Raw genomic sequence first — 25,132 nt, 5'->3', positions numbered from 1 at the left:
ATAGTGCACTACTTTAGACCAGAGCCCTATTCCCTACATAGTGCACTACTTTAGACCAGAGCCCTATTCCCTACATAGTGCACTACTTTAGACCAGAGCCCTATTCCCTATATAGTGCAGTACTTTAGACCAGAGCCCTATTCCCTACATAGTGCACTACTTTAGACCAGAGCCCTATTCCCTACATAGTGCACTACTTTAGACCAGAGCCCTATTCCCTATATAGTGAACTACTTTAGACCAGAGCCCTATTCCCTACATAGTGCACTACTTTAGACCAGAGCCCTATTCCCTATATAGTGAACTACTTTAGACCAGAGCCCTATTCCCTATATAGTGAACTACTTTAGACCAGAGCCCTATTCCCTATATAGTGCACTACTTTAGACCAGAGCCCTATTCCCTATATAGTGCACTACTTTAGACCAGAGCCCTATTCCCTATATAGTGCACTACTTTAGACCAGAGCCCTATTCCCTACATAGTGCACTACTTTAGACCAGAGCCCGATGGACCCTAGTTGCCTAGCTACCAAAAGCACCCTGGACGTTAGTTTCTTCTTCTCTCAGGGTCTGAGAACCTCCATGATGATTTCCAGAACGGGAAAACATTTGAACCTTTCTGATTGGTCCCTGAAACAGATGGGTGGGACCAGAGACAGAACTCAGGCGGGTCAGGCATTTGAACCTTTCTGATTGGTCCCTGAAACAGATGGGTGGGACCAGAGACAGAACTCAGGCAGAGGTTGGAACATTTTCATTGGCTTTGCTACTCTGATTGGTTAGAAATTATCCAATCGCTGAAAAGCCTACTTTGTTTAGTACAACATCCCTCATGAGGTCACCAGAAACATTATTTAATTTAACCTTTATTTAACTAGGCAAGTCAGTTAAGATCAAATTCTTATTTTACAATGACCGCCTTCCCCGGCCCTAACCTGGACGACGCCTGGCCAATTGTGTGCCGCCCTATGGGACTCCCGATCACGGCCGGTTGTGACACAGTGATTGTGACACAGTGGTTGTGACACAGTGATTGTGACACAGTGGTTATGACACAGTGATTGTGACACAGTGATTGGGACACAGTAGTTATGACACAGTGATTGACACAGTGATTGACACAGTGATTGGGACACAGTGATTGTGACATAGTGGTTGGGACACAGTGATTGTGACATAGTGGTTGGGACACAGTGATTGTGACACAGTGATTGTGACACAGTGGTTGTGACAGTGATTGGGACACAGTGATTGTGACACAGTGGTTGTGACAGTGATTGGGACACAGTGATTGGGACACAGTGATTGTGACACAGTGATTGTGACACAGTGATTGGGACACAGTGATTGTGACACCGTGGTTGTGACACAGTGATTGGGACACAGTGATTGGGACACAGTGATTGTGACACAGTGATTGTGACACAGTGATTGGGACACAGTGATTGTGACACAGTGGTTGTGACACAATGATTGGGACACAGTGATTGTGACACAGTGATTGGGACACAGTGATTGTGACACAGTGGTTATGACACAGTGGTTGTGACACAGTGATTGACAGTCTCAGGCTGAAGTATGTAACAGACCGATAGAGCAGCGGAAGAATTCAGTTTGAGTCGTCAAGACAACAAAAGTAGTGCAATAAATAGCGAATAGGGTTTGATGTGGGACGGAGCCCCTGCAGTTATAATTTATGAATGACTGGTTGAATGCGAGTGGAGATAGTGGGGTTTTACTGCCACCTAGTGGACTAAATGAATACTGCAGCTAATTATTTTCCACTGAGTTGGAGGCATTCGACATCACAGAAATGTTTTGACTCTTGGAGACAACTGGCAAGAGTTCAAATAGATTCCCTGACTGAAAGAGTTCAAATAGATTCCCTGACTGAAAGAGTTCAAATAGATTCCCTGACTGAAAGAGTTCAAATAGATTCCCTGACTGAAAGAGTTCAAATAGATTCCCTGACTGAAAGAGTTCAAATAGATTCCCTGACTGAAAGAGTTCAAATAGATTCCCTGACTGAAAGAGTTCAAATAGATTCCCTGACTGAAAGAGTTCAAATAGATTCCCTGACTGAAAGAGTTCAAATAGATTCCCTGACTGAAAGAGTTCAAATAGATTCCCTGACTGAAAGAGTTCAAATAGATTCCCTGACTGAAAGAGTTCAAATAGATTCCCTGACTGAAAGAGTTCAAATAGATTCCCTGACTGAAATAGTTCAAATAGATTCCCTGACTGAAAGAGTTCAAATAGATTCCCTGACTGAAAGAGTTCAAATAGATTCCCTGACTGAAAGAGTTCAAATAGATTCCCTGACTGAAAGAGTTCAAATAGATTCCCTGACTGAAAGAGTTCGAAATAAAATGGTACGAGGTCAAATCCCAAAACTTTTTTCAGTTTTGGTTTTGCAGAGTAATGTCAACTTACTTTGACATTAAAATAGTTAATGAATAGGGAAGCTCTCTTGTGAAGTCTTGGTGTGTGTGTGTGTGTGTGTGTGTGTGTGTGTGTGTGTGTGTGTGTTGCTGTTATGGCCTCCTGTTGGATGTCAGACAGGAAGCTCCGAACTACCCAGAGTTAATCAGTCAACTCCATTGTTTCCTCTGACTCAATAATGATGCATACGGATCACCTATTCATTCTGACACACACACACACACACACACACACACACACACACACACACACACACACACACACACACACACACACACACACACACACACACACACACACACACACACACACACACACACACAATGATCCTCTCTCTCTGTGTGTCTCTCTCGATCTTAAACAGGAAGTGGTGTAAGAGGGGATTGTTGTTCTGACATGATGGACTTCCTGTTCTCAGAGTTCAGCAGCAGCCAGAGGAAAGGTGTGTGTGTGTGTGTGTGTGTGTGTGTGTGCGTGCGTGCGTGCGTGCGTGCACGTGTTTAACTATACTTGTGAGGACTAGAAGTCCCCATGAGAATAGTAAACAAACCAAAATTTGACCAACTGGGGACATTTTGTTGGTCCCAAATGCTATTTCTAGGGGGTTTATTAAGGTGTGTGTGTGTCTACTAATTTCAGATACAGTGACATTGAGCTGTCAGCAGTAACGGGTTGATGATTGACAGGTAACTCTGTCCTCTGCGTACACACCCCGGTCGGCATGACAATGAACGAATACAGCCAAAGACCTGGCTACAGTAAACACTGATCTGGGACCAGGATAAATGGGGATTGGAGACTAGTCAAGGACAAAGGTGGAGGTCAGAGTTCAACTATCAGTCAAGGACAAGGTGAGGTCAGAGTTCAACTATCAGTCAAGGACAAGGTGGAGGTCAGAGTTCAACTATCAGTCAAGGACAAGGTGAGGTCAGAGTTCAACTATCAGTCAAGGACAAGGTGAGGTCAGAGTTCAAAGGTAAAAGGGAATTGTCCTGTTTGTATGTTAGTTTTTATGGAGTTTGGGGTGAGTGTCTTTCTGTCCATCTGTCTGTAACTTCTCATCATCTTGTTTTGGTTCAGCCAGTCTGTTAACTCATATGAAGTCTGTTTAGGTTTAGCCAGTCTGTTTAACTCATGTGAAGTCTGTTTTGGTTTAGCCAGTCTGTTTAACTCATATGAAGTCTGTTTAGGTTTAGCCAGTCTGTTAACTCATATGAAGTCTGTTTTGGTTTAGCCAGTCTGTTAACTCATGTGAAGTCTGTTTTGGTTTAGCCAGTCTGTTAACTCATGTGAAGTCTGTTTTGGTTTAGCCAGTCTGTTAACTCATGTGAAGTCTGTTTTGGTTCAGCCAGTCTGTTAACTCATATGAAGTCTGTTTTGGTTCAGCCAGTCTGTTTAACTCATGTGAAGTCTGTTTTGGTTTAGCCAGTCTGTTAACTCATATGAAGTCTGTTTTGGTTCAGCCAGTCTGTTTAACTCATATGAAGTCTGTTTTGGTTTAGCCAGTCTGTTAACTCATATGAAGTCTGTTTAGGTTTAGCCAGTCTGTTTAACTCATGTGAAGTCTGTTTTGGTTTAGCCAGTCTGTTTAACTCATATGAAGTCTGTTTAGGTTTAGCCAGTCTGTTAACTCATATGAAGTCTGTTTTGGTTTAGCCAGTCTGTTAACTCATGTGAAGTCTGTTTTGGTTTAGCCAGTCTGTTAACTCATGTGAAGTCTGTTTTGGTTTAGCCAGTCTGTTAACTCATGTGAAGTCTGTTTTGGTTTAGCCAGTCTGTTTAACTCATATAAAGTCTGTTTTGATTTAGCCAGTCTGTTAACTCATGTGAAGTCTGTTTTGGTTTAGCCAGTCTGTTAACTCATATGAAGTCTGTTTTGGTTTAGCCAGTCTGTTTAACTCATGTGAAGTCTGTTTTGGTTTAGCCAGTCTGTTTAACTCATATGAAGTCTGTTTAGGTTCAGCCAGTCTGTTTAACTCATATGAAGTCTGTTTTGGTTTAGCCAGTCTGTTAACTCATGTGAAGTCTGTTTTGGTTCAGCCAGTCTGTTAACTCATATGAAGTCTGTTTTGGTTCAGCCAGTCTGTTTAACTCATGTGAAGTCTGTTTTGGTTTAGCCAGTCTGTTAACTCATGTGAAGTCTGTTTTGGTTTAGCCAGTCTGTTAACTCATATGAAGTCTGTTTTGGTTTAGCCAGTCTGTTTAACTCATGTGAAGTCTGTTTTGGTTTAGCCAGTCTGTTTATCTCATGTGAAGTCTGTTTAGGTTTAGCCAGTCTGTTAACTCGTATGAAGTCTGTTTTGGTTTAGCCAGTCTGTTTAACTCATATGAAGTCTGTTTTGGTTCAGCCAGTCTGTTTAACTCATATGAAGTCTGTTTTGGTTTAGCCAGTCTGTTAACTCATATGAAGTCTGTTTAGGTTTAGCCAGTCTGTTTAACTCATATGAAGTCTGTTTTGGTTCAGCCAGTCTGTTTATCTCATATGAAGTCTGTTTTGGTTTAGCCAGTCTGTTAACTCATGTGAAGTCTGTTTAGGTTTAGCCAGTCTGTTTATCTCATATGAAGTCTGTTTAGGTTCAGCCAGTCTGTTTAACTCATGTGAAGTCTGTTTTGGTTCAGCCAGTCTGTTAACTCATATGAAGTCTGTTTTGGTTTAGCCAGTCTGTTTAACTCATGTGAAGTCTGTTTAGGTTTAGCCAGTCTGTTTAACTCATATGAAGTCTGTTTATGTTTAGCCAGTCTGTTAACTCATATGAAGTCTGTTTAGGTTTAGCCAGTCTGTTAACTCATATGAAGTCTGTTTAGGTTTAGCCAGTCTGTTTAACTCATGTGAAGTCTGTTTAAGTTTAGCCAGTCTGTTAACTCATATGAAGTCTGTTTTGGTTTAGCCAGTCTGTTTAACTCATGTGAAGTCTGTTTAAGTTTAGCCAGTCTGTTAACTCATATGAAGTCTGTTTAGGTTTAGCCAGTCTGTTTAACTCATGTGAAGTCTGTTTAGGTTTAGCCAGTCTGTTAACTCATATGAAGTCTGTTTAGGTTTAGCCAGTCTGTTTAACTCATATGAAGTCTGTTTAGGTTCAGCCAGTCTGTTAACTCATATGAAGTCTGTTTAGGTTTAGCCAGTCTGTTTAACTCATGTGAAGTCTGTTTAGGTTCAGCCAGTCTGTTAACTCATATGAAGTCTGTTTAGGTTTAGCCAGTCTGTTTAACTCATGTGAAGTCTGTTTAGGTTCAGCCAGTCTGTTAACTCATGTGAAGTCTGTGTTGGTTTAGCCAGTCTGTTAACTCATATGAAGTCTGTTTTGTTTCAGCCAGTCTGTTTAACTCATATGAAGTCTGTTTAGGTTTAGCCAGTCTGTTTAACTCATATGAAGTCTGTTTAGGTTTAGCCAGTCTGTTTAACTCATATGAAGTCTGTTTAGGTTTAGCCAGTCTGTTAACTCATATGAAGTCTGTTTTGGTTCAGCCAGTCTGTTAACTCATATGAAGTCTGTTTTGGTTTAGCCAGTCTGTTTAACTCATGTGAAGTCTGTTTTGGTTCAGCCAGTCTGTTAACTCATGTGAAGTCTGTTTTGGTTTAGCCAGTCTGTTTAACTCATATGAAGTCTGTTTTGGTTCAGCCAGTCTGTTAACTCATGTGAAGTCTGTTTTGGTTCAGCCAGTCTGTTAACTCATATGAAGTCTGTTTTGGTTTAGCCAGACTGTTTAACTCATATGAAGTCTGTGTTGGTTTAGCCAGTCTGTTAACTCATGTGAAGTCTGTTTTGGTTCAGCCAGTCTGTTAACTCATATGAAGTCTGTTTTGGTTCAGCCAGACTGTTAACTCATATGAAGTCTGTTTTGGTTCAGCCAGTCTGTTAACTCATGTGAAGTCTGTTTTGGTTCAGCCAGTCTGTTAACTCATATGAAGTCTGTTTTGGTTCAGCCAGTCTGTTAACTCATGTGAAGTCTGTTTTGGTTCAGCCAGTCTGTTAACTCATATGAAGTCTGTTTTGGTTCAGCCAGACTGTTAACTCATATGAAGTCTGTTTTGGTTCAGCCAGTCTGTTAACTCATGTGAAGTCTGTTTTGGTTTAGCCAGTCTGTTTAACTCATATGAAGTCTGTTTTGGTTCAGCCAGTCTGTTAACTCATGTGAAGTCTGTTTTGGTTCAGCCAGTCTGTTAACTCATGTGAAGTCTGTTTTGGTTCAGCCAGTCTGTTAACTCATGTGAAGTCTGTTCTGTTCACACCTCGTCATCACGTCACTTCCTCCAACGTCTAAAAAGGGGAGTCTGGTTATACAATCTCTCTCTCTCTGTGTGTGTGTGTGTGTGTGTGTGTGTGTGTGTGTGTGTGTGTGTGTGTGTGTGTGTGTGTGTGTGTGTGTGTGTGTGTGTGTGTGTGTGTGTGTGTGTGTGTGTGTGTGTGTGTGTGTGTACATTATTCATATATTATGTACTACTTTCTAAATTAGGTTAGCGCATATTTAATAATTGATGTACTCCCTTCTTCTACAACCCATAATTAATAATTTATAGTGTTTTGAAAATGCTAATTTCCTTTCTGATCTAGGCGGACATCTGAACGTTTGAGTGATTTGAAGCTCTGTGTTTTGAAGTTTGGTCTGACTATCTAGAAAATGTTGGTTCATTTGTTGTTGATGATGCTTTTTTAAATGATCAGGAAGTGGGAGAGGTAGGAGAGGGTAATTGAAAAGTGTAAGTGTGTGTGTCGTCTGTGTGTGTGTGTGTGTGTGTGTGTGTGTGTGTGTGTGTGTGTGTGTGTGTGTGTGTGTGTGTGTGTGTGTGTGTGTGTGTGTGTGTGTGTCTACTAATTTCAGATACAGTGACATTGAGCTGTCAGCAGTGACGGGTTGATGATTGACAGGTAACTCTGTCCTCTGCGTACACACCGGTCGGCATGACAATGAACAAATACAGCCAAAGTCTGGGCTACAGTAAACACTGATCTGGGACCAGGATAAATGGGGATTGGAGACTAGTCAAGGACAAAGGTGGAGGTCAGAGTTCAACTATCAGTCGAGGACAAAGGTGGAGGATATAATTCAACTCTATCAGTCAAGGACAAGGTGAAGGTTATCTATCAGATGACATGTTGTTGACACTTCTTATACTTTCAGATCTACACAGGTACATAGGGGCTAGGGGATACGGTTAGGAGATAGGGGCTAGGGGATAAGGTTAGGAGATAGGGGCGAGGGGATAAGGTTAGGAGATAGGGGCTAGGGGATCAGGTTAGGAGATAGGGGCTAGGGGATCAGGTTAGGAGATAGGGGCTAGGGGATCAGGTTAGGAGATAGGGGCTAGGGGATAGGGTTAGGAGATAGGAGCTAGGGGATCAGGTTAGGAGATAGGGGCTAGGGGATCAGGTTAGGAGATAGGTGCTAGGTGCTAGGGGATCAGGTTAGGAGATAGGGGCTAGGGGATCAGGTTAGGAGATAGGGGCTATGGAATAAGGTTGGGAGATAGGGGCTAGGGAATTAGGTTAGGAGATAGGGGCTAGGGAATAAGGTTAGGAGATAGGGGCTAGGGGATAAGGTTATGGGATAGGGGCTAGGGTTGATTTGGGATTCAAATCAAATCAAAGTTAATTTGTCACATGCGCTGAATACAACAGGTGTAGGTAGACCTTACAGTGAAATGCTACTTACAGGCTCTAACCAATAGTGCAAGAAATGTATTAGGAGAACAATAGGTAGGTAAAGAAATACAACAACAGTAAAAAGACAGGTTATATTCAGTAGCGAGGCTATAAAAGTAGCGAGGCTACATACAGACACCAGTTAGTCAGGCTGATTGAGGTAGTATGTACATGTAGATATGGTTAAAGTGACTATGCATATATGATGAACAGAGAGTAGCAGAAGCGTAAAAGAGGGGTTGGAGGGTGGTGGGTGGGACACAATGCAGATAGCCCGGTAAGCCAATGTACGGGAGCACTGGTTGGTCGGCCCAATTGAGGTAGTATGTACATGAACGTATAGTTAAAGTGACTATGCATATATGATAAACAGAGAGTAGCATAAAAAGGAGAAAAATGAATAATACTTTAACCATTTTCTCTGAATAAATATATTAGAAGATGAGGTCAGCTGCAGTTTTGTAAACATTCGCTAGGTGACAGTAAATCCCCATTAATTTCCCGCATTAATTTCCTCATCTTGTCTCCGTACCACGCAAGCGCACAATGACGTCGTTTATGCTGAGAAGGATTCGAAGTCGATTGTCGAAAAACTCAAGTCGATCAACAAAATGTCGGATAAACAAAATGCTCAAAAAAGGTATTACGAATCCAACTTGAATTCGTTTTTAGTACAGTATTGTGTATCAAATAACACATTGTTACTGTTTCATAATGTTTTATGATAGTTTGAATGTGTTAAACAAGGTGAATATGTTTTAGGAAACAGCTAGCTAACGTGACTAGCTAAGTTAGCTCCTTGCTATAGCTAAAATCGTAGCTAACTAACTTGTAGACATACAGATGATTCGTAAATGGTACGCTTTTTATATTGCTGATTATTACCAACACTTGGTTTTCTGTTTGTAGTGCTAAAATAGCAGCTGGCGCCGTGGTGTGCGTTGAAAGCGAGATCAGAGGGGACGTCACTATTGGTAAGAAGACGTCAAATGTAGCCTTTAGCTTAGCGAGCCAGGTAACGTTCGCTAACTATTTATTTAAGAATGAGCAACAACAACATTCGTTTGTCCCGTAGTAGCTCTAGTCTCCATATAGCTTGACATTATTACACGGTTCAGATTACTGAGTACATATCCACTTTGCAGCCAGCTAAAATGGTTGATGTAGTAGGCTAGCGTTACACATTTGACTGTTCGTGTATGGTTCTTCCAGGTGCCAGAACGGTGGTCCATCCCAAAGCCCGCATCATAGCCGAGGCAGGACCCATAGTCATCGGAGAAGGCAACCTCATCGAGGAACAAGCTCTCATAATTAACAGGTGAACGTAACAATAGTGAATCTTATAGAAGTGGAAGGGTGCAACGGTGAGGTCTCTCCTGTGTTCTATGGACGCCTCTTTCTCCTCCTCCCCCTTATTTCCCCCTCCCCTGTTACATCCATCCATTCTCCCTACACTTTATTCCTTCCATACTTTTATTCTGTCTTTCCCCCACCTCTCTTCTTCCTCTGCCATATTATGGTCTCTTTTTCCTCTGCCATATTATGGTCTCTTTTTCCTCTGCCATATTATGGTCTGTTTTTCCTCTGCCATATTATGGTCTCCTTTTCCTCTGCCATATTATGGTCTCTTTTTCCTCTGCCATATTATGGTCTCTTTTTCCTCTGCCATATTATGACCTCTTTTTCCTCTGCCATATTATGGTCTGTTTTTCCTCTGTCATATTATGGTCTGTTTTTCCTCTGCCATATTATGGTCTCTTTTTCCTCTGCCATATTATGGTCTGTTTTTCCTCTGCCATATTATGGTCTCTTTTTCCTCTGCCATATTATGGTCTCCTTTTCCTCTGCCATATTATGGTCTCCTTTTCCTCTGCTATATTATGGTCTCCTTTTCCTCTGCCATATTATGGTCTCTTTTTCCTCTGCCATATTATGGTCTCTTTTTCCTCTGCCATATTATGGTCTCCTTTTCCTCTGCCATATTATGGTCTCCTTTTCCTCTGCCATATTATGGTCTCCTTTTCCTTTGCCATATTATGGTCTCCTTTTCCTTTGCCATATTATGGTCTCCTTTTCCTTTGCCATATTATGGTCTCCTTTTCCTTTGCCATATTATGGTCTCCTTTTCCTCTGCCATATTATGGTCTCTTTTTCCTCTGCCATATTATGGTCTCTTTTTCCTCTGCCATATTATGGTCTCTTTTTCCTCTGCCATATTATGGTCTCTTTTTCCTCTGCCATATTATGGTCTCTTTTTCCTCTGCCATATTATGGTCTACATTGTAGTGATTGAAGCTGGTTGTCTGATTGAAGCTGGTTGTCTGATTTGAAGCTGTCTGTCTGATTTGAAGCTGTCTGTCTGATTTGAAGCTGGCTGTCTGATTTGAAGCTGGCTGTCTGATTTGAAGCTGGCTGTCTGATTGAAGCTGGCTGTCTGATTGAAGCTGGCTGTCTGTCTCTGATCAGTTATCCAGAGAACATGGCGCCGGACTCTGAGGGAGTGGAGCCCAAGACGATGACCATCGGCATCAACAACGTGTTTGAAGTTGGATGTAGTATCCTTTATACTGAAGTGTGGTACACTGGCCTATAGGGTACAGCCACTGACCTATAGGGTACAGCCACTGACCTATAGGGTACAGCCACTGACCTATAGGGTACAGCCACTGACCTATAGGGTACAGCCACTGACCTATAGGGTACAGCCACTGACTTATAGGGTACAGCCACTGGCCTATAGGGTACAGCCACTGGCCTATAGGGTACAGCCACTGACCTATAAGGTACAGCATATAGAGGTGTAGGACAGCCAATGACTGACGTTTAGGGTACAGCTATTTGGACATTTGACCTCTGTAATATGACATATCTGTATGTGTGTATATTGCTGCTCTGAAAGTCCTTTTGTTGGTAAAGTATGAAACTATCCTTAACCAATGATACTTGCAGTGTCTCAAGCTTTGAAAATTGGGGACAACAATGTCATAGAATCCAAAGGTAAGAAAGGTTAAAATGCCACAAATTCAGTAATGACTGTCTTCTTCCCAATGTTCTATATGACTGTCTTCGTCCCAATGTTCTCTATGACTGTCTTCGTCCCAATGTTCTATATGACTGTCTTCTTCCCAATGTTCTATATGACTGTCTTCGTCCCAATGTTCTCTATGACTGTCTTCGTCCCAATGTCCTAAATGACTGTCTTCTTCCCAATGTTCTATATGACTGTCTTCGTCCCAATGTTCTATATGACTGTCTTCGTCCCAATGTTCTCTATGACTGTCTTCATCCCAATGTTCTATATGACTGTCTTCGTCCCAATGTTCTATATGACTGTCTTCGTCCCAATGTTCTATATGACTGTCTTCATCCCAATGTTCTATATGACTGTCTTCGTCCCAATGTTCTATATGACTGTCTTCTTCCCAATGTTCTATATGACTGTCTTCGTCCCAATGTTCTATATGACTGTCTTCGTCCCAATGTTCTATATGACTGTCTTCGTCCCAATGTTCTATAAGACTGTCTTCGTCCCAATGTTCTATATGACTGTCTTCGTCCCAATGTTCTATATGAATGTCTTCTTCCCAATGTTCTATATGACTGTCTTCGTCCCAATGTTCTCTATGACTGTCTTCTTCCCAATGTTCTCTATGACTGTCTTCGTCCCAATGTTCTATATGACTGTCTTCTTCCCAATGTTCTATATGACTGTCTTCATCCCAATGTTCTATATGACTGTCTTCATCCCAATGTTCTATATGACTGTCTTCATCCCAATGTTCTATATGACTGTCTTCATCCCAATGTTCTATATGACTGTCTTCATCCCAATGTTCTATATGACTGTCTTCATCCCAATGTTCTATAAGACTGTCTTCATCCCAATGTTCTATAAGACTGTCTTCTTCCCAGTGTTCTATAAGACTGTCTTCTTCCCAATGTTCTATATGACTGTCTTCGTCCCAATGTTCTATATGACTGTCTTCGTCCCAATGTTCTATATGACTGTCTTCGTCCCAATGTTCTATATGACTGTCTTCGTCCCAATGTTCTATATGACTGTCTTCGTCCCAATGTTCTATATGACTGTCTTCGTCCCAATGTTCTATATGACTGTCTTCGTCCCAATGTTCTATATGACTGTCTTTGTCCCAATGTTCTATATGACTGTCTTCGTCCCAATGTTCTATATGACTGTCTTCGTCCCAATGTTCTATGTGACTGAGGGTGTCTGTGTTGATTGGTTTTTAAATCACTTATGGTGAGAACCCTTCCATCATCTGAACTGTGTTCTCACATATCTGTTCAATGCCCTCCTCCCTCCTCCTCTCCAGCTGACCTGGGCAGGAACATGATTCTAACTTCTGGTTGCATCATCGGCGCCTGTTGCCAGGTCAACACCTGTGAGGTCATACCTGAAAACACTGTCATCTTCGGCTCGGGGTGTCAGAGACGTGTGCAGACAGAGCGACCACAGGTACACACACACACACACACACACACACACACACACACACACACACACACACACACACACACACACACACACACACACACACACACACACACACACACACACAGATTAGTGTTGTACAGGTCTGTGTGTATAAGACATACAGTCCATGTAGCTTTGTCTTTCTCCACTCCAGTCCATCCTCTGTTTTCTCGTTAGCAGTGAACAACATGTCTTTGTGTTCATGTGTTCTGCAGCCTCAGACTCTTCAGCTGGACTTCCTGATGAAGATCCTCCCCAACTACCACCACATGAAGAAGACTGTCAAAACCACCGCCGCTGTCACGCCGGCCAGAAACTAACCACCAGCTCGCAGCCCCGCCGGGCCAAACATGTACCTCTCTGGCAGACGGCGAATGAAGGAATCTCTCACCCCTCAAAACATGTACTGCTACTACTTTAACAGGAAGCTGAAGAATGTCAGTGTTCTCCTCGTCTCACCAAGGTCCTGTTTCCCAGACCCAGATGGATTTAAAAAGCGTTTTAGTCCATGATTATGACCTGTGACCTGTGACCTGTGACTGGGAAACTGCCCCTTTATAGTAGAAGTGCTCTATGTTTTGTGTCTGACTGTTTACCAACAAAATGCTTTATATCCAATTGTAATTAAAAAGGGGACTTATTTAAATGTTTTAGTTTGCTGTTTGGAGACTGTAGGACAGTGTTGCTGTACTCTGACTAGAAATACTCACTGGGTGTGTCCCTTTAATCTCCCCTTTTCTCCCAAAGTGTGCACTTGTTCACTTCCCTACATGGATTTTAGGGTCCCTCCCTGTTCTAACCTTCTCGTCCAATGGGTTTTGAGGAGGCGATGAGAGGACTCGATCCAATCCAATCTGTTTTGGTTCAGCCAGTCTGTTTAACTGTCTTGTCACGGTTGAGCTCGAGGTGGTGGGCCGACATCAAAGCTGAGATATCTGCCAGGCACTCACCACCTGGGTGTAGAAGGAGGAAAGCAGTTGAGTGTCATCGCTCAGTCTTTAGTCCACTGCACCAGCAGGGCTGGGCCACCATCCTTAACCCCCCCCCCATCCAACCCGGTTTAACCCCCCCCCATCCACCTCCAACCCGGTTTAACACCCCCCCCCCCCCCCTCCCCTCCAACCCGGTTTAACCCCCCCCCCCCCCCCCATCCACCTCCAATCAGATTGAATCCAGGCCTTATGTTGTCAAGAAGAAACAGTACAGTGTGTTTTCTATGACTTTATTGTGTGTCCGTCAGAGGAAAGGCCTCAGGAAAAGGTACTGTGTGTAACATGCTCCGAGACCCAGCGGTCACCAACCAACCAGGAAGTGGAGATACAGGGTGTGTAGGCTTTGGTTCTAGCCCTGCACTAACACAACAGATTCACCCAATCAAAGTCTTGATGAACACTTTATTAGCTGAGTAGTATATACTGATGAACAGTTTATTAGCTGTGTAGTATATACTGATAAACAGTTTATTAGTTGAGTAGTATATACTGATGAACAGTTTATTAGCTGTGTAGTATATACTGATGAACAGTTTATTAGTTGTGTAGTATATACTGATGAACAGTTTATTAGCTGAGTAGTATATACTGATGAACAGTTTATTAGCTGTGTAGTATATACTGATGAACAGTTTATTAGTTGAGTAGTATATACTGATGAACAGTTTATTAGCTGTGTAGTATATACTGATGAACAGTTTATTAGCTGTGTAGTATATACTGATGAACAGTTTATTAGCTGTGTAGTATATACTGTAAGTTTGCCGGGGCTGAATGGTTTCTATGGGAGTGGGGTGTTTGTCTAGCCTGGTTTCAACTCTGCTATGACTCCTTGTCATGCTGTTTGGAATGACAGCACAAAGACCAGGAACCAGGCTAGTGTTTGTCTGAGTAAACATTGTAGATTCTACGAGTTGTTTAGCTAAAATCAGGAGTGTTTGTGCAGGTCTGGAGCAAAACCCTGCACAAGCTGTATTTCTCCAGGGTTGCCATTGGTGACCACTGTTGTAAATGAATATAAGGAACAACCACAACAGATGATACGACTGCTATTATTAAAAATAAAAATAAACACTTTCAAACACATTCTCTCTCTCCAATATCACACGCGCAGTGTCCATCGTGTGCCAGACATTTACACATACAACCCCTTCTAAGGTTGGAACCTTCCCAGAATCCCCTATGGTTTTCCAGACATCCCCATTGGAGTATTACCAGATTCCAGGGAATTTGTCATTACAGGAATATTCCAACTGGGATTACTGGAAAACCTGGGATTTCTGGGAAATTTAACCGGAATTTTTGCTTCCCTAAAGCCTTTCTCCTTTAGTATTCCTGCTTAGAACCAAACTGGTACAGTATTCTCAAAAAGGACAGGGAGCGCCTCTTTAGGTCGGTGTGTTTGGCAAGGACTTCACTTCAGTCTATCAGTCAGCCATCTTGTGTCTCAATGTTCTAAAATGGCTTCCTTTCCTCATCTCCTCTCCTTTATCATCGGGGAGGAAAGGACACAAGAAAAAGGAAGCAAGTTCACACTTTTGAGACACCGCCATTGTCTCTTCTCATCTTCATTGTAGTTTTGGTGAGACAAATAAAAAAAAGTTTATTTCCGGCCAAAACAAACTACAAAAACAACAACTCCCAGGTCACCCCTCTCTCACTGGGCCAGGGAAGAGGAAGTGGGAGGGGTATAACCAGGAAGTGACATCACTTCTTAGCGGGTACGCCCTCTGAGTAGTCCTCCAGTACTCCAGCCAGATGGTCGTTGTGAGTCTTGAAGCGTCTCTTCTTCTGTCCACCTGGCTTCTTCCTCTTGATTGGTAACTGTAGCAACACAACCAAAACAGCCAATCACAGACCGGTTCATTGTAGAAACAACCAATCACAGATAAGTTATGAGAAATTTGGAAAGATGGAGAGAGAGTGATAGATGGAGAGAGTGATAGATGGAGAGAGTGATAGATGGAGAGAGTGATAGATGGAGAGAGAGATAGATGGAGAGAGTGATAGATGGAGAGAGTGATAGAGCTAGGAGATGTGGACATAAATCCGCATCACCATAAATTGACTGAATTATCACAATGTCGATAAATAGAACAAGTTTATAACATGAATGTGTCCCTCGGTTACTTTTTATATGACCCTTCAACCTACTACTTCTAGTTTGAACGTTGTAGCGACCAACTGTCTCGTTAACAAATAGCCCATATCAGTATATCAGACAACTTATTTCATGTCAAACGTCACATTCCTCTAGTAAAGGATCCTTATCATTACTATCCACATGTCGAACGTCACATTCCTCTAGTAAAGGATCCTTATCATTATTATCCACATGTCAAACGTCACATTCCTCTAGTACAGGATCCTTATTATCCACATGTCAAACGTCACATTCCTCTAGTAAAGGATCCTTATTATCCACATGTCAAACATCACATTTCTCTAGTAAAGGATCCTTATCATTATTATCCACATGTCAAACGTCACATTCCTCTAGTAAAGGATCCTTATCATTATTATCCACATGTCAAACGTCCTCTCTCTGTTCTGTTTGGGTGTCGAGATCATTTTGGGTTTATTGTCCCAGCTATGTGACAGACCGGCAGGCCGGGGCAATTCCATTCCTCGGGGGGCTTGATTGGTGTCACACCTTTCCCCCCCCATTCCCTAGCAGAACTCAGCTGATTTCAACTAACTGCATTCTAAACTGAAGATCAGGATTAGTTGATTACTGGAGTCAGGTGCGTTAGCTGGGGCCGGGGCAAAAGTGTAACACCAATCAGGCCCCCCGAGGACTGGAATTACCCAGGCCTGTGAGACAGAAATAGAGATGGAAAGAAAAAGTGAGAGAAAAAAAAAAGAGGTGGAGAGAGAGAAACTCACAACTTTCTTGGGTCCAGTCTCCTGCATGGAGGAGATGCCCTGTCTCTTGAGATAGTCCTCTATCTTCTCTTCATCCATAGAGTCCACTGGGATACTCCGCCACAGCTTGGTGAACTCTGGGACGATAGGCCAGGAAACACAGACAGGATACCATTAGCTCAGGTAGGACGATAGGCCAGGAAACACAGACAGGATACCATTAGCTCAGGTAGGACGATAGGCCAGGAAACACAGACAGGATACCATTAGCTCAGGTAGGAAAACAGGCCAGGAAACACAGGCAGGATACCATTAGCTCAGGTAGGACGATAGCAGTAGTAGTTTATCAAATTTTTACAAATAGGTCGTACTTGGCAGATAAAAGCTGAATTGCAGTACACAATACATACGCGTAAACAAATCAAAACGTACAAGTAAACAAACAAATTAAACTCAGTTAATATCCTGTATTGACTGAATGAATCCTGGTATGAACAAACTGAAAGCTCTACATTTCAAAATGTCATAATACATTTTTCTTTTTTAAATATATACACCTGCAGGATCTGACCACTGGGTGGAGCCATTGAGGTCATTACATAAAAGAGAAACCAGACCAAGCAAAGGGAGAGAAACCGTACCGGTGCTCACACTTTCTACAGAGAACCAAGTGACTTTATGCAGTTTTACTTTAGACGTTACTTCTTTAGACTTATAAAATAAAATAAAATTTAACCTTTGGCAATATTTACAGAATGTATTTCCTGTCAATAAAGCTCCTTTAACTGAAATAAGGAAGAGAGACCTTATAAAACACTCTTATCTGAATCTACTGCAAACTGATAATTAAGGGAGAAATTGTACCAACACTTTCACATTCTGCATTGGACATTCTGCATTGGACGACAGGAGAGAAACCCTACCAATGCTCAGCTTGCCAACAGATTTAATGGGGAGAAACTATACAGATGCTCTCATCTTCAACAACCGCAAACTAAATTAAGGGAGAGACCATACCAACGCTCTAGTTCTAATTAACATTATATTCTCACCTCCCACAGAGAACTAAGCAAAAGAGACCATACCAATGCTCCCACTCATCTACCACTAGGGCCCAAAAAAATATTATTAAGTTAGAGAAACTACACCAACGCTCTCACCTTCGTCAACTGTAAACTGGCAGTGTTTATCGTTATAGAACAGAATCTTCTTCTTGTCTGGTCTTGTCACAAAGATGATCTGGTCTCCCAAAACCTGGGGTGGAACAGAGGCCGGTAATATGTGTGACTCAATAATACTCTCTCTCTCTCACACACACACACACACACCTTTAGTGCCTTGGCAGAGTTAGGTAGTCCCTCCTCCACATCATCTAGCAGTAATCCTCCCAGTCCCAGCTGGTCATGTTTATCCAACAGTCTGAGCAGGGCTTTCTTGTCCTTCAGGTGATATTTGGGCTTGAAGGCATATTTCCCATCCCTCACCTCTATCTTAGGGTTACTGGCCAGCGCCTGGAGGGACGGGACAGAGACTTAGTCAAGGCACATTTATTTCAACTCTATTTACATGGGTCTCAAAACACTTGTCTGTTTGGCCCGAGGAAGAGGACGGTGGGACGGAGGTAAATAAAAGAGAGAGGGAGAGAGCAAGAAGAGAGAGAGAGGTGGAAGATATTATATTTTTTAGAAACAATGTTATATGATCAGAATAATGAGGGGGAAGGGGAGGTGGTTTTAAAGATTTCACAATTGATCCATATCAATAACCATTATCAATAATCATGATCATTTAACACGTTGTTGATTCTCATACATGTCATACTCTCTCTCACACACACACACACACACACACACACACAAGCAGGTGCTTGTGGGAGGTGGGAACTCAAACGTTACTGTTCACATGCTTTTGAAATCGAACCAATTCTTCAACCAATAGGATTTCAGCTAGCTAAATGTTGCTAATAATAAAGCTAGCTAGCTTAACCTTGATAATATTGTCCAACGATCTACATTATTCACATTGATAAGTTTGTAATTGTCAAAAACAGATTTGGCGTCATCTATTGAAAAGGTGAAAGGTCAAGCAACAAAACATTCTGTTTCCCACTCGCACCTCCCGATAACCCCAACACACACCTCAGTCATCAGCCATTGTTTCTGCTTCATGATAACTCTGATAACCTCAACACACACCTCAGTCATCAGCCATTGTTTCTGCTTCATGATAACCCTGATACCCCCAACACACACCTCAGTCATCAGCCATTGTTTCTGCTTCATGATAACTCTGATAACCCCCAACACACACCTCAGTCATCAGCCATTGTTTCTGCTTCATGCCGATGTCCAGCAGTTTGGTCTCATCTAGAATCTCCTCCACAGTCAAGTGGTGAGTATCACCACGCTGGTGTCTGGTCTGGAGGAACAGGAAGGAACATAGAGGAACAGGAAGGAACATAGAAGAACAGGAAGGAACATAGAGAAACACATGATCAATTGTGAGAGACTCAGGGCTGGAAATGAAGCTAACCTGCTAGCCAAGGCTTTCAGTTTGGGCTTGAAAATATGACAAACTAGACCGGCAGTAAAAAAGTAGACTTTTCAAGTATGGCATTTAGGACCTGAACGTCCCTCCGGCTAGTGTGGTCTAATAGCCAGGTGGACAGTTTCTAAAACCCTTCAATTCAGTGTAGTAGGCTGAGTAACCGGACAAAGAAGGACGGAACTCAGAATCCAGGACGTGATTGGTTGGTCAGGTGATACATTGGTTCAAAGAAGTCATCTGTGTGATGGCAGCTTGTCTGAATCGACTGTGTCAAGACACGGTCGCTTCAGTACTGGGAAAAGGCATAGAGCGCACACACACACACACAGGCATACACACACACACACACACAGGCATACACACACACACACACACACACACAGGCATACACACACACACACACTGGCACACACACACACACACTGGCACACACACAAACACAATCTGTGAACATTATGCAGATTGTTATGAGTCAAAGTCTGGTGTGAAAAACCACCCAGGCTGTCAGAGTTACTGTACCAGAGCTCAACCATAAACATGTTGACCAACAAAAGTCTGTTGTTTACTTCCAAAAGAAAGAGTGGAGAACCAAACAGAAGAGGGAGGAACTAACATCACAATAAACCCAATCAGGACACAGATGGAGGGTTCAGAGGGGTTAAAGGGGAGTGGTTTAATTGAGATGACAGCTCAGACTGTTGAAGGAGGAAGCTCACCAATCAGGACACAGATGGAGGGTTCAGAGGGGTTAAAGGGGAGTGGTTTAATTGAGATGACAGCTCAGACTGTTGAAGGAGGGAGCTCACCAATCAGGACACAGATGGAGGGTTCAGAGGGGTTAAAGGGGAGTGGTTTAATTGAGATGACAGCTCAGACTGTTGAAGGACGAAGCTCACCAATCAGGACACAGATGGAGGGTTCAGAAGGGTTAAAGGTGAACAACCTCTCTGATAACATGTCATTACTACAGTGGTGATTTAACTGTAACTATAACTGTACCATGTGTGGTCCTGTGTAGCTCAGTTGGTAGAGCATGACACCAGCAACACCAGGCTTGTGGGTTCCACCGGTACGCAAAATGAACGCACGCACTACTGTTAGTCACTCTGGACAAGAGCATCTGCTAAAATGACTCAAACGTCATGGAAACAGCATCACCCACGTATTGTGTGTGTGTGTGTGTGTGTGTGTGTGTGTCCACCTTACCTTCATGTAGTTGACTATCTTAGCCAGGCAACCAAACTTGTAGCCAGAGCTGCCTGTCAGAGCCTTCAGGTTAAAGTTACCATTACTGGTGTCTGGAGAGGAAGAGAGAGAGAGAAAACTGGTCACATATCAGATATCATAATTACCAGCTCAGATAAAGACCAGGATCAGAATCTAGACATGTTGTCCAGCTCAGATAAAGACCAGGATCAGAATCTACACATGTTGTCCTGCTCAAATAAAGACCAGGATCAGAATCTAGACATGTTGTCCAGCTCAGATAAAGACCAGGATCAGAATCTAGACATGTTGTCCAGCTCAGATAAAGACCAGGATCAGAATCTATACATGTTGTCCAGCTCAGATAAAGACCAGGATCAGAATCTAGACATGTTGTCCAGCTCAGATAAAGACCAGGATCAGAATCTAGACATGTTGTCCAGCTCAGATAAAGACCAGGATCAGAATCTATACATGTTGTCCAGCTCAGATAAAGACCAGGATCAGAATCTATACATGTTGTCCAGCTCAGATAAAGACCAGGATCAGAATCTATACATACAGGTCCTGTGAACAGCAGTTATTCAATAGACTCATATAGGTTCTGTGAACAGCAGTTATTCAATAGACTCATATAGGTTCTGTGAACAGCAGTTATTTAATAGACTCATATAGGTCCTGTGAACAGCAGTTATTCAATAGACTCATATAGGTCCTGTGAACAGCAGTTATTCAATAGACTCATATAGGTCCTGTGAACAGCAGTTATTTAATAGACTCATATAGGTTCTGTGAACAGCAGTTATTCAATAGACTCATATAGGTTCTGTGAACAGCAGTTATTCAATAGACTCATATAGGTTCTGTGAACAGCAGTTATTCAATAGACTCATATAGGTCCTGTGAACAGCAGTTATTTAATAGACTCATATAGGTCCTGTGAACAGCAGTTATTCAATAGACTCATATAGGTTCTGTGAACAGCAGTTATTCAATAGACTCATATAGGTCCTGTGAACAGCAGTTATTCAATAGATTCATATAGGTCCTGTGAACAGCAGTTATTCAATAGACTCATATAGGTCCTGTGAACAGCAGTTATTCAATAGACTCATATAGGTCCTGTGAACAGCAGTTATTCAATAGACTCATAAAGATCCTGTGAACAGCAGTTATTTAATAGACTCATATAGGTTCTGTGAACAGCAGTTATTCAATAGACTCATATAGGTCCTGTGAACAGCAGTTATTCAATAGACTCATATAGGTCCTGTGAACAGCAGTTATTTAATAGATTCATATAGGTCCTGTGAACAGCAGTTATTCAATAGATTCATATAGGTCCTGTGAACAGCAGTTATTCAATAGACTCATATAGGTCCTGTGAACAGCAGTTATTCAATAGATTCATATAGGTCCTGTGAACAGCAGTTATTCAATAGACTCATATAGGTCCTGTGAACAGCAGTTATTCAATAGACTCATATAGGTCCTGTGAACAGCAGTTATTCAATAGACTCATAAAGATCCTGTGAACAGCAGTTATTTAATAGACTCATATAGGTCCTGTGAACAGCAGTTATTCAATAGACTCATATAGGTCCTGTGAACAGCAGTTATTTAATAGACTCATATAGGTCCTGTGAACAGCAGTTATTCAATAGACTCATATAGGTCCTGTGAACAGCAGTTATTCAATAGACTCATATAGGTCCTGTGAACAGCAGTTATTCAATAGACTCATATAGGTTCTGTGAACAGCAGTTATTCAATAGACTCATATAGGTCCTGTGAACAGCAGTTATTTAATAGACTCATATAGGTTCTGTGAACAGCAGTTATTCAATAGACTCATATAGGTTCTGTGAACAGCAGTTATTTAATAGACTCATATAGGTCCTGTGAACAGCAGTTATTTAATAGACTCATATAGGTCCTGTGAACAGCAGTTATTTAATAGACTCATATAGGTCCTGTGAACAGCAGTTATTTAATAGACTCATATAGGTCCTGTGAACAGCAGTTATTCAATATACTCATATAGGTCCTGTGAACAGCAGTTATTTAATAGACTCATATAGGTTCTGTGAACAGCAGTTATTCAATAGACTCATATAGGTTCTGTGAACAGCAGTTATTCAATAGACTCATATAGGTCCTGTGAACAGCAGTTATTCAATAGACTCATATAGGTTCTGTGAACAGCAGTTATTCAATAGACTCATATAGGTCCTGTGAACAGCAGTTATTTAATAGACTCATATAGGTCCTGTGAACAGCAGTTATTCAATAGACTCATATAGGTTCTGTGAACAGCAGTTATTCAATAGACTCATATAGGTTCTGTGAACAGCAGTTATTTAATAGACTCATATAGGTCCTGTGAACAGCAGTTATTTAATAGACTCATATAGGTCCTGTGAACAGCAGTTATTTAATAGACTCATATAGGTCCTGTGAACAGCAGTTATTTAATAGACTCATAGGTCCTGTGAACAGCAGTTATTTAATAGACTCATAGGTCCTGTGAACAGCAGTTATTCAATATACTCATATAGGTCCTGTGAACAGCAGTTATTTAATAGACTCATATAGGTTCTGTGAATATCACATTGTACTAATTCAATAATGTTGTGATTATGTTTTTGTGGAAGTATTAAAAGAATTCAAAGCTGTAGTAGAAGCACTAGGAAGTGCCATTCCCCCTGTGTCTGATATGGTTATAAGGGCACTAGCTAGGGGGTATAAGGGCACTAGCTAGGGGGTATAAGGGCACTAGCTAGGGGGTATAAGGGCACTAGCTAGGGGGTATAAGGGCACTAGCTAGGGGGTATAAGGGCACTAGCTAGGGGGTATAAGGGCACTAGCTAGGGGGTATAAGGGCACTAGCTAGGGGGTATAAGGGCACTAGCTAGGGGGTATAAGGGCACTAGCTAGGGGGTATAAGGGCACTAGCTAGGGGGTATAAGGGCACTAGCTAGGGGGTATAAGGGCACTAGCTAGGGGGTATAAGGGCACTAGCTAGGGGGTATAAGGGCACTAGCTAGGGGGTATAAGGGCACTAGCTAGGGGGTATAAGGGCACTAGCTAGGGGGTATAAGGGCACTAGCTAGGGGGTATAAGGGCACTAGCTAGGGGGTATAAGGGCACTAGCTAGGGGGTATAAGGGCACTAGCTAGGGGGTATAAGGGCACTAGCTAGGGGGTATAAGGGCACTAGCTAGGGGGTATAAGGGCACTAGCTAGGGGGTATAAGGGCACTAGCTAGGGGGTATAAGGGCACTAGCTAGGGGGTATAAGGGCACTAGCTAGGGGGTATAAGGGCACTAGCTAGGGGGTATAAGGGCACTAGCTAGGGGGTATAAGGGCACTAGCTAGGGGGTATAAGGGCACTAGCTAGGGGGTATAAGGGCACTAGCTAGGGGGTATAAGGGCACTAGCTAGGGGGTATAAGGGCACTAGCTAGGGGGTATAAGGGCACTAGCTAGGGGGTATAAGGGCACTAGCTAGGGGGCATAAGGGCACTAGCTAGGGGGCATAAGGGCACTAGCTAGGGGGCATAAGGGCACTAGCTAGGGGGTATAAGGGCACTAGCTAGGGGGTATAAGGGCACTAGCTAGGGGGCATAAGGGCACTAGCTAGGGGGCATAAGGGCACTAGCTAGGGGGCATAAGGGCACTAGCTAGGGGGCATAAGGGCACTAGCTAGGGGGTATAAGGGCACTAGCTAGGGGGTATAAGGGCACTAGCTAGGGGGTATAAGGGCACTAGCTAGGGGGCATAAGGGCACTAGCTAGGGGGCATAAGGGCACTAGCTAGGGGGTATAAGGGCACTAGCTAGGGGGTATAAGGGCACTAGCTAGGGGGTATAAGGGCACTAGCTAGGGGGCATAAGGGCACTAGCTAGGGGGCATAAGGGCACTAGCTAGGGGGTATAAGGGCACTAGCTAGGGGGTATAAGGGCACTAGCTAGGGGGTATAAGGGCACTAGCTAGGGGGTATAAGGGCACTAGCTAGGGGGTATAAGGGCACTAGCTAGGGGGTATAAGGGCACTAGCTAGGGGGTATAAGGGCACTAGCTAGGGGGTATAAGGGCACTAGATAGGGGGTATAAGGGCACTAGCTAGGGGGCATAAGGGCACTAGCTAGGGGGCATAAGGGCACTAGCTAGGGGGTATAAGGGCACTAGCTAGGGGGCATAAGGGCACTAGCTAGGGGGCATAAGGGCACTAGCTAGGGGGCATAAGGGCACTAGCTAGGGGGTATAAGGGCACTAGCTAGGGGGTATAAGGGCACTAGCTAGGGGGTATAAGGGCACTAGCTAGGGGGTATAAGGGCACTAGCTAGGGGGTATAAGGGCACTAGCTAGGGGGTATAAGGGCACTAGCTAGGGGGTATAAGGGCACTAGCTAGGGGGTATAAGGGCACTAGCTAGGGGGTATAAGGGCACTAGCTAGGGGGCATAAGGGCACTAGCTAGGGGGTATAAGGGCACTAGCTAGGGGGTATAAGGGCACTAGCTAGGGGGTATAAGGGCACTAGCTAGGGGGTATAAGGGCACTAGCTAGGGGGTATAAGGGCACTAGCTAGGGGGTATAAGGGCACTAGCTAGGGGGTATAAGGGCACTAGCTAGGGGGTATAAGGGCACTAGCTAGGGGGTATAAGGGCACTAGCTAGGGGGTATAAGGGCACTAGCTAGGGGGTATAAGGGCACTAGCTAGGGGGTATAAGGGCACTAGCTAGGGGGTATAAGGGCACTAGCTAGGGGGTATAAGGGCACTAGCTAGGGGGTATAAGGGCACTAGCTAGGGGGTATAAGGGCACTAGCTAGGGGGTATAAGGGCACTAGCTAGGGGGTATAAGGGCACTAGCTAGGGGGTATAAGGGCACTAGCTAGGGGGTATAAGGGCACTAGCTAGGGGGTATAAGGGCACTAGCTAGGT

At 43.0% G+C, this 25,132-nt stretch overlaps 1 protein-coding gene and 1 pseudogene across 2 annotated transcripts in view; one reads left to right on the top strand and one right to left on the bottom strand.

Annotated features, from left to right (window-relative positions):
- Positions 1–8,617: 8,617 nt before the first annotated feature.
- LOC139579532 (dynactin subunit 6-like) lies at positions 8,618–13,227 on the top strand (annotated as a pseudogene).
- Positions 13,228–13,787: 560 nt separating this feature from the next.
- Positions 13,788–25,132, bottom strand: part of gtf2e2 (general transcription factor IIE, polypeptide 2, beta) — a 28,004-nt gene continuing 16,659 nt past the window's right edge. For both annotated transcript variants that reach the window (XM_071408256.1, XM_071408255.1), the window contains exons 3-8: positions 20,192–20,283; positions 18,749–18,856; positions 17,767–17,949; positions 17,599–17,692; positions 16,460–16,575; positions 13,788–15,397 (exon numbers count right to left, since the gene is read on the bottom strand). In XM_071408256.1, the coding sequence (XP_071264357.1) occupies positions 15,281–15,397; positions 16,460–16,575; positions 17,599–17,692; positions 17,767–17,949; positions 18,749–18,856; positions 20,192–20,283 (710 nt within the window). In that variant the 3' untranslated portion in view covers positions 13,788–15,280. The remainder of the gene's footprint in view (positions 15,398–16,459; positions 16,576–17,598; positions 17,693–17,766; positions 17,950–18,748; positions 18,857–20,191; positions 20,284–25,132) is intronic.

Source organism: Salvelinus alpinus, chromosome 6 (genome assembly GCF_045679555.1).
Source record: "Salvelinus alpinus chromosome 6, SLU_Salpinus.1, whole genome shotgun sequence".
NCBI classification, from domain to species: domain Eukaryota; kingdom Metazoa; phylum Chordata; class Actinopteri; order Salmoniformes; family Salmonidae; genus Salvelinus; species Salvelinus alpinus.
The sequence above is the reverse complement of the archived record's forward strand: the minus strand, read 5'-3'. Positions and strand labels throughout refer to the sequence as shown.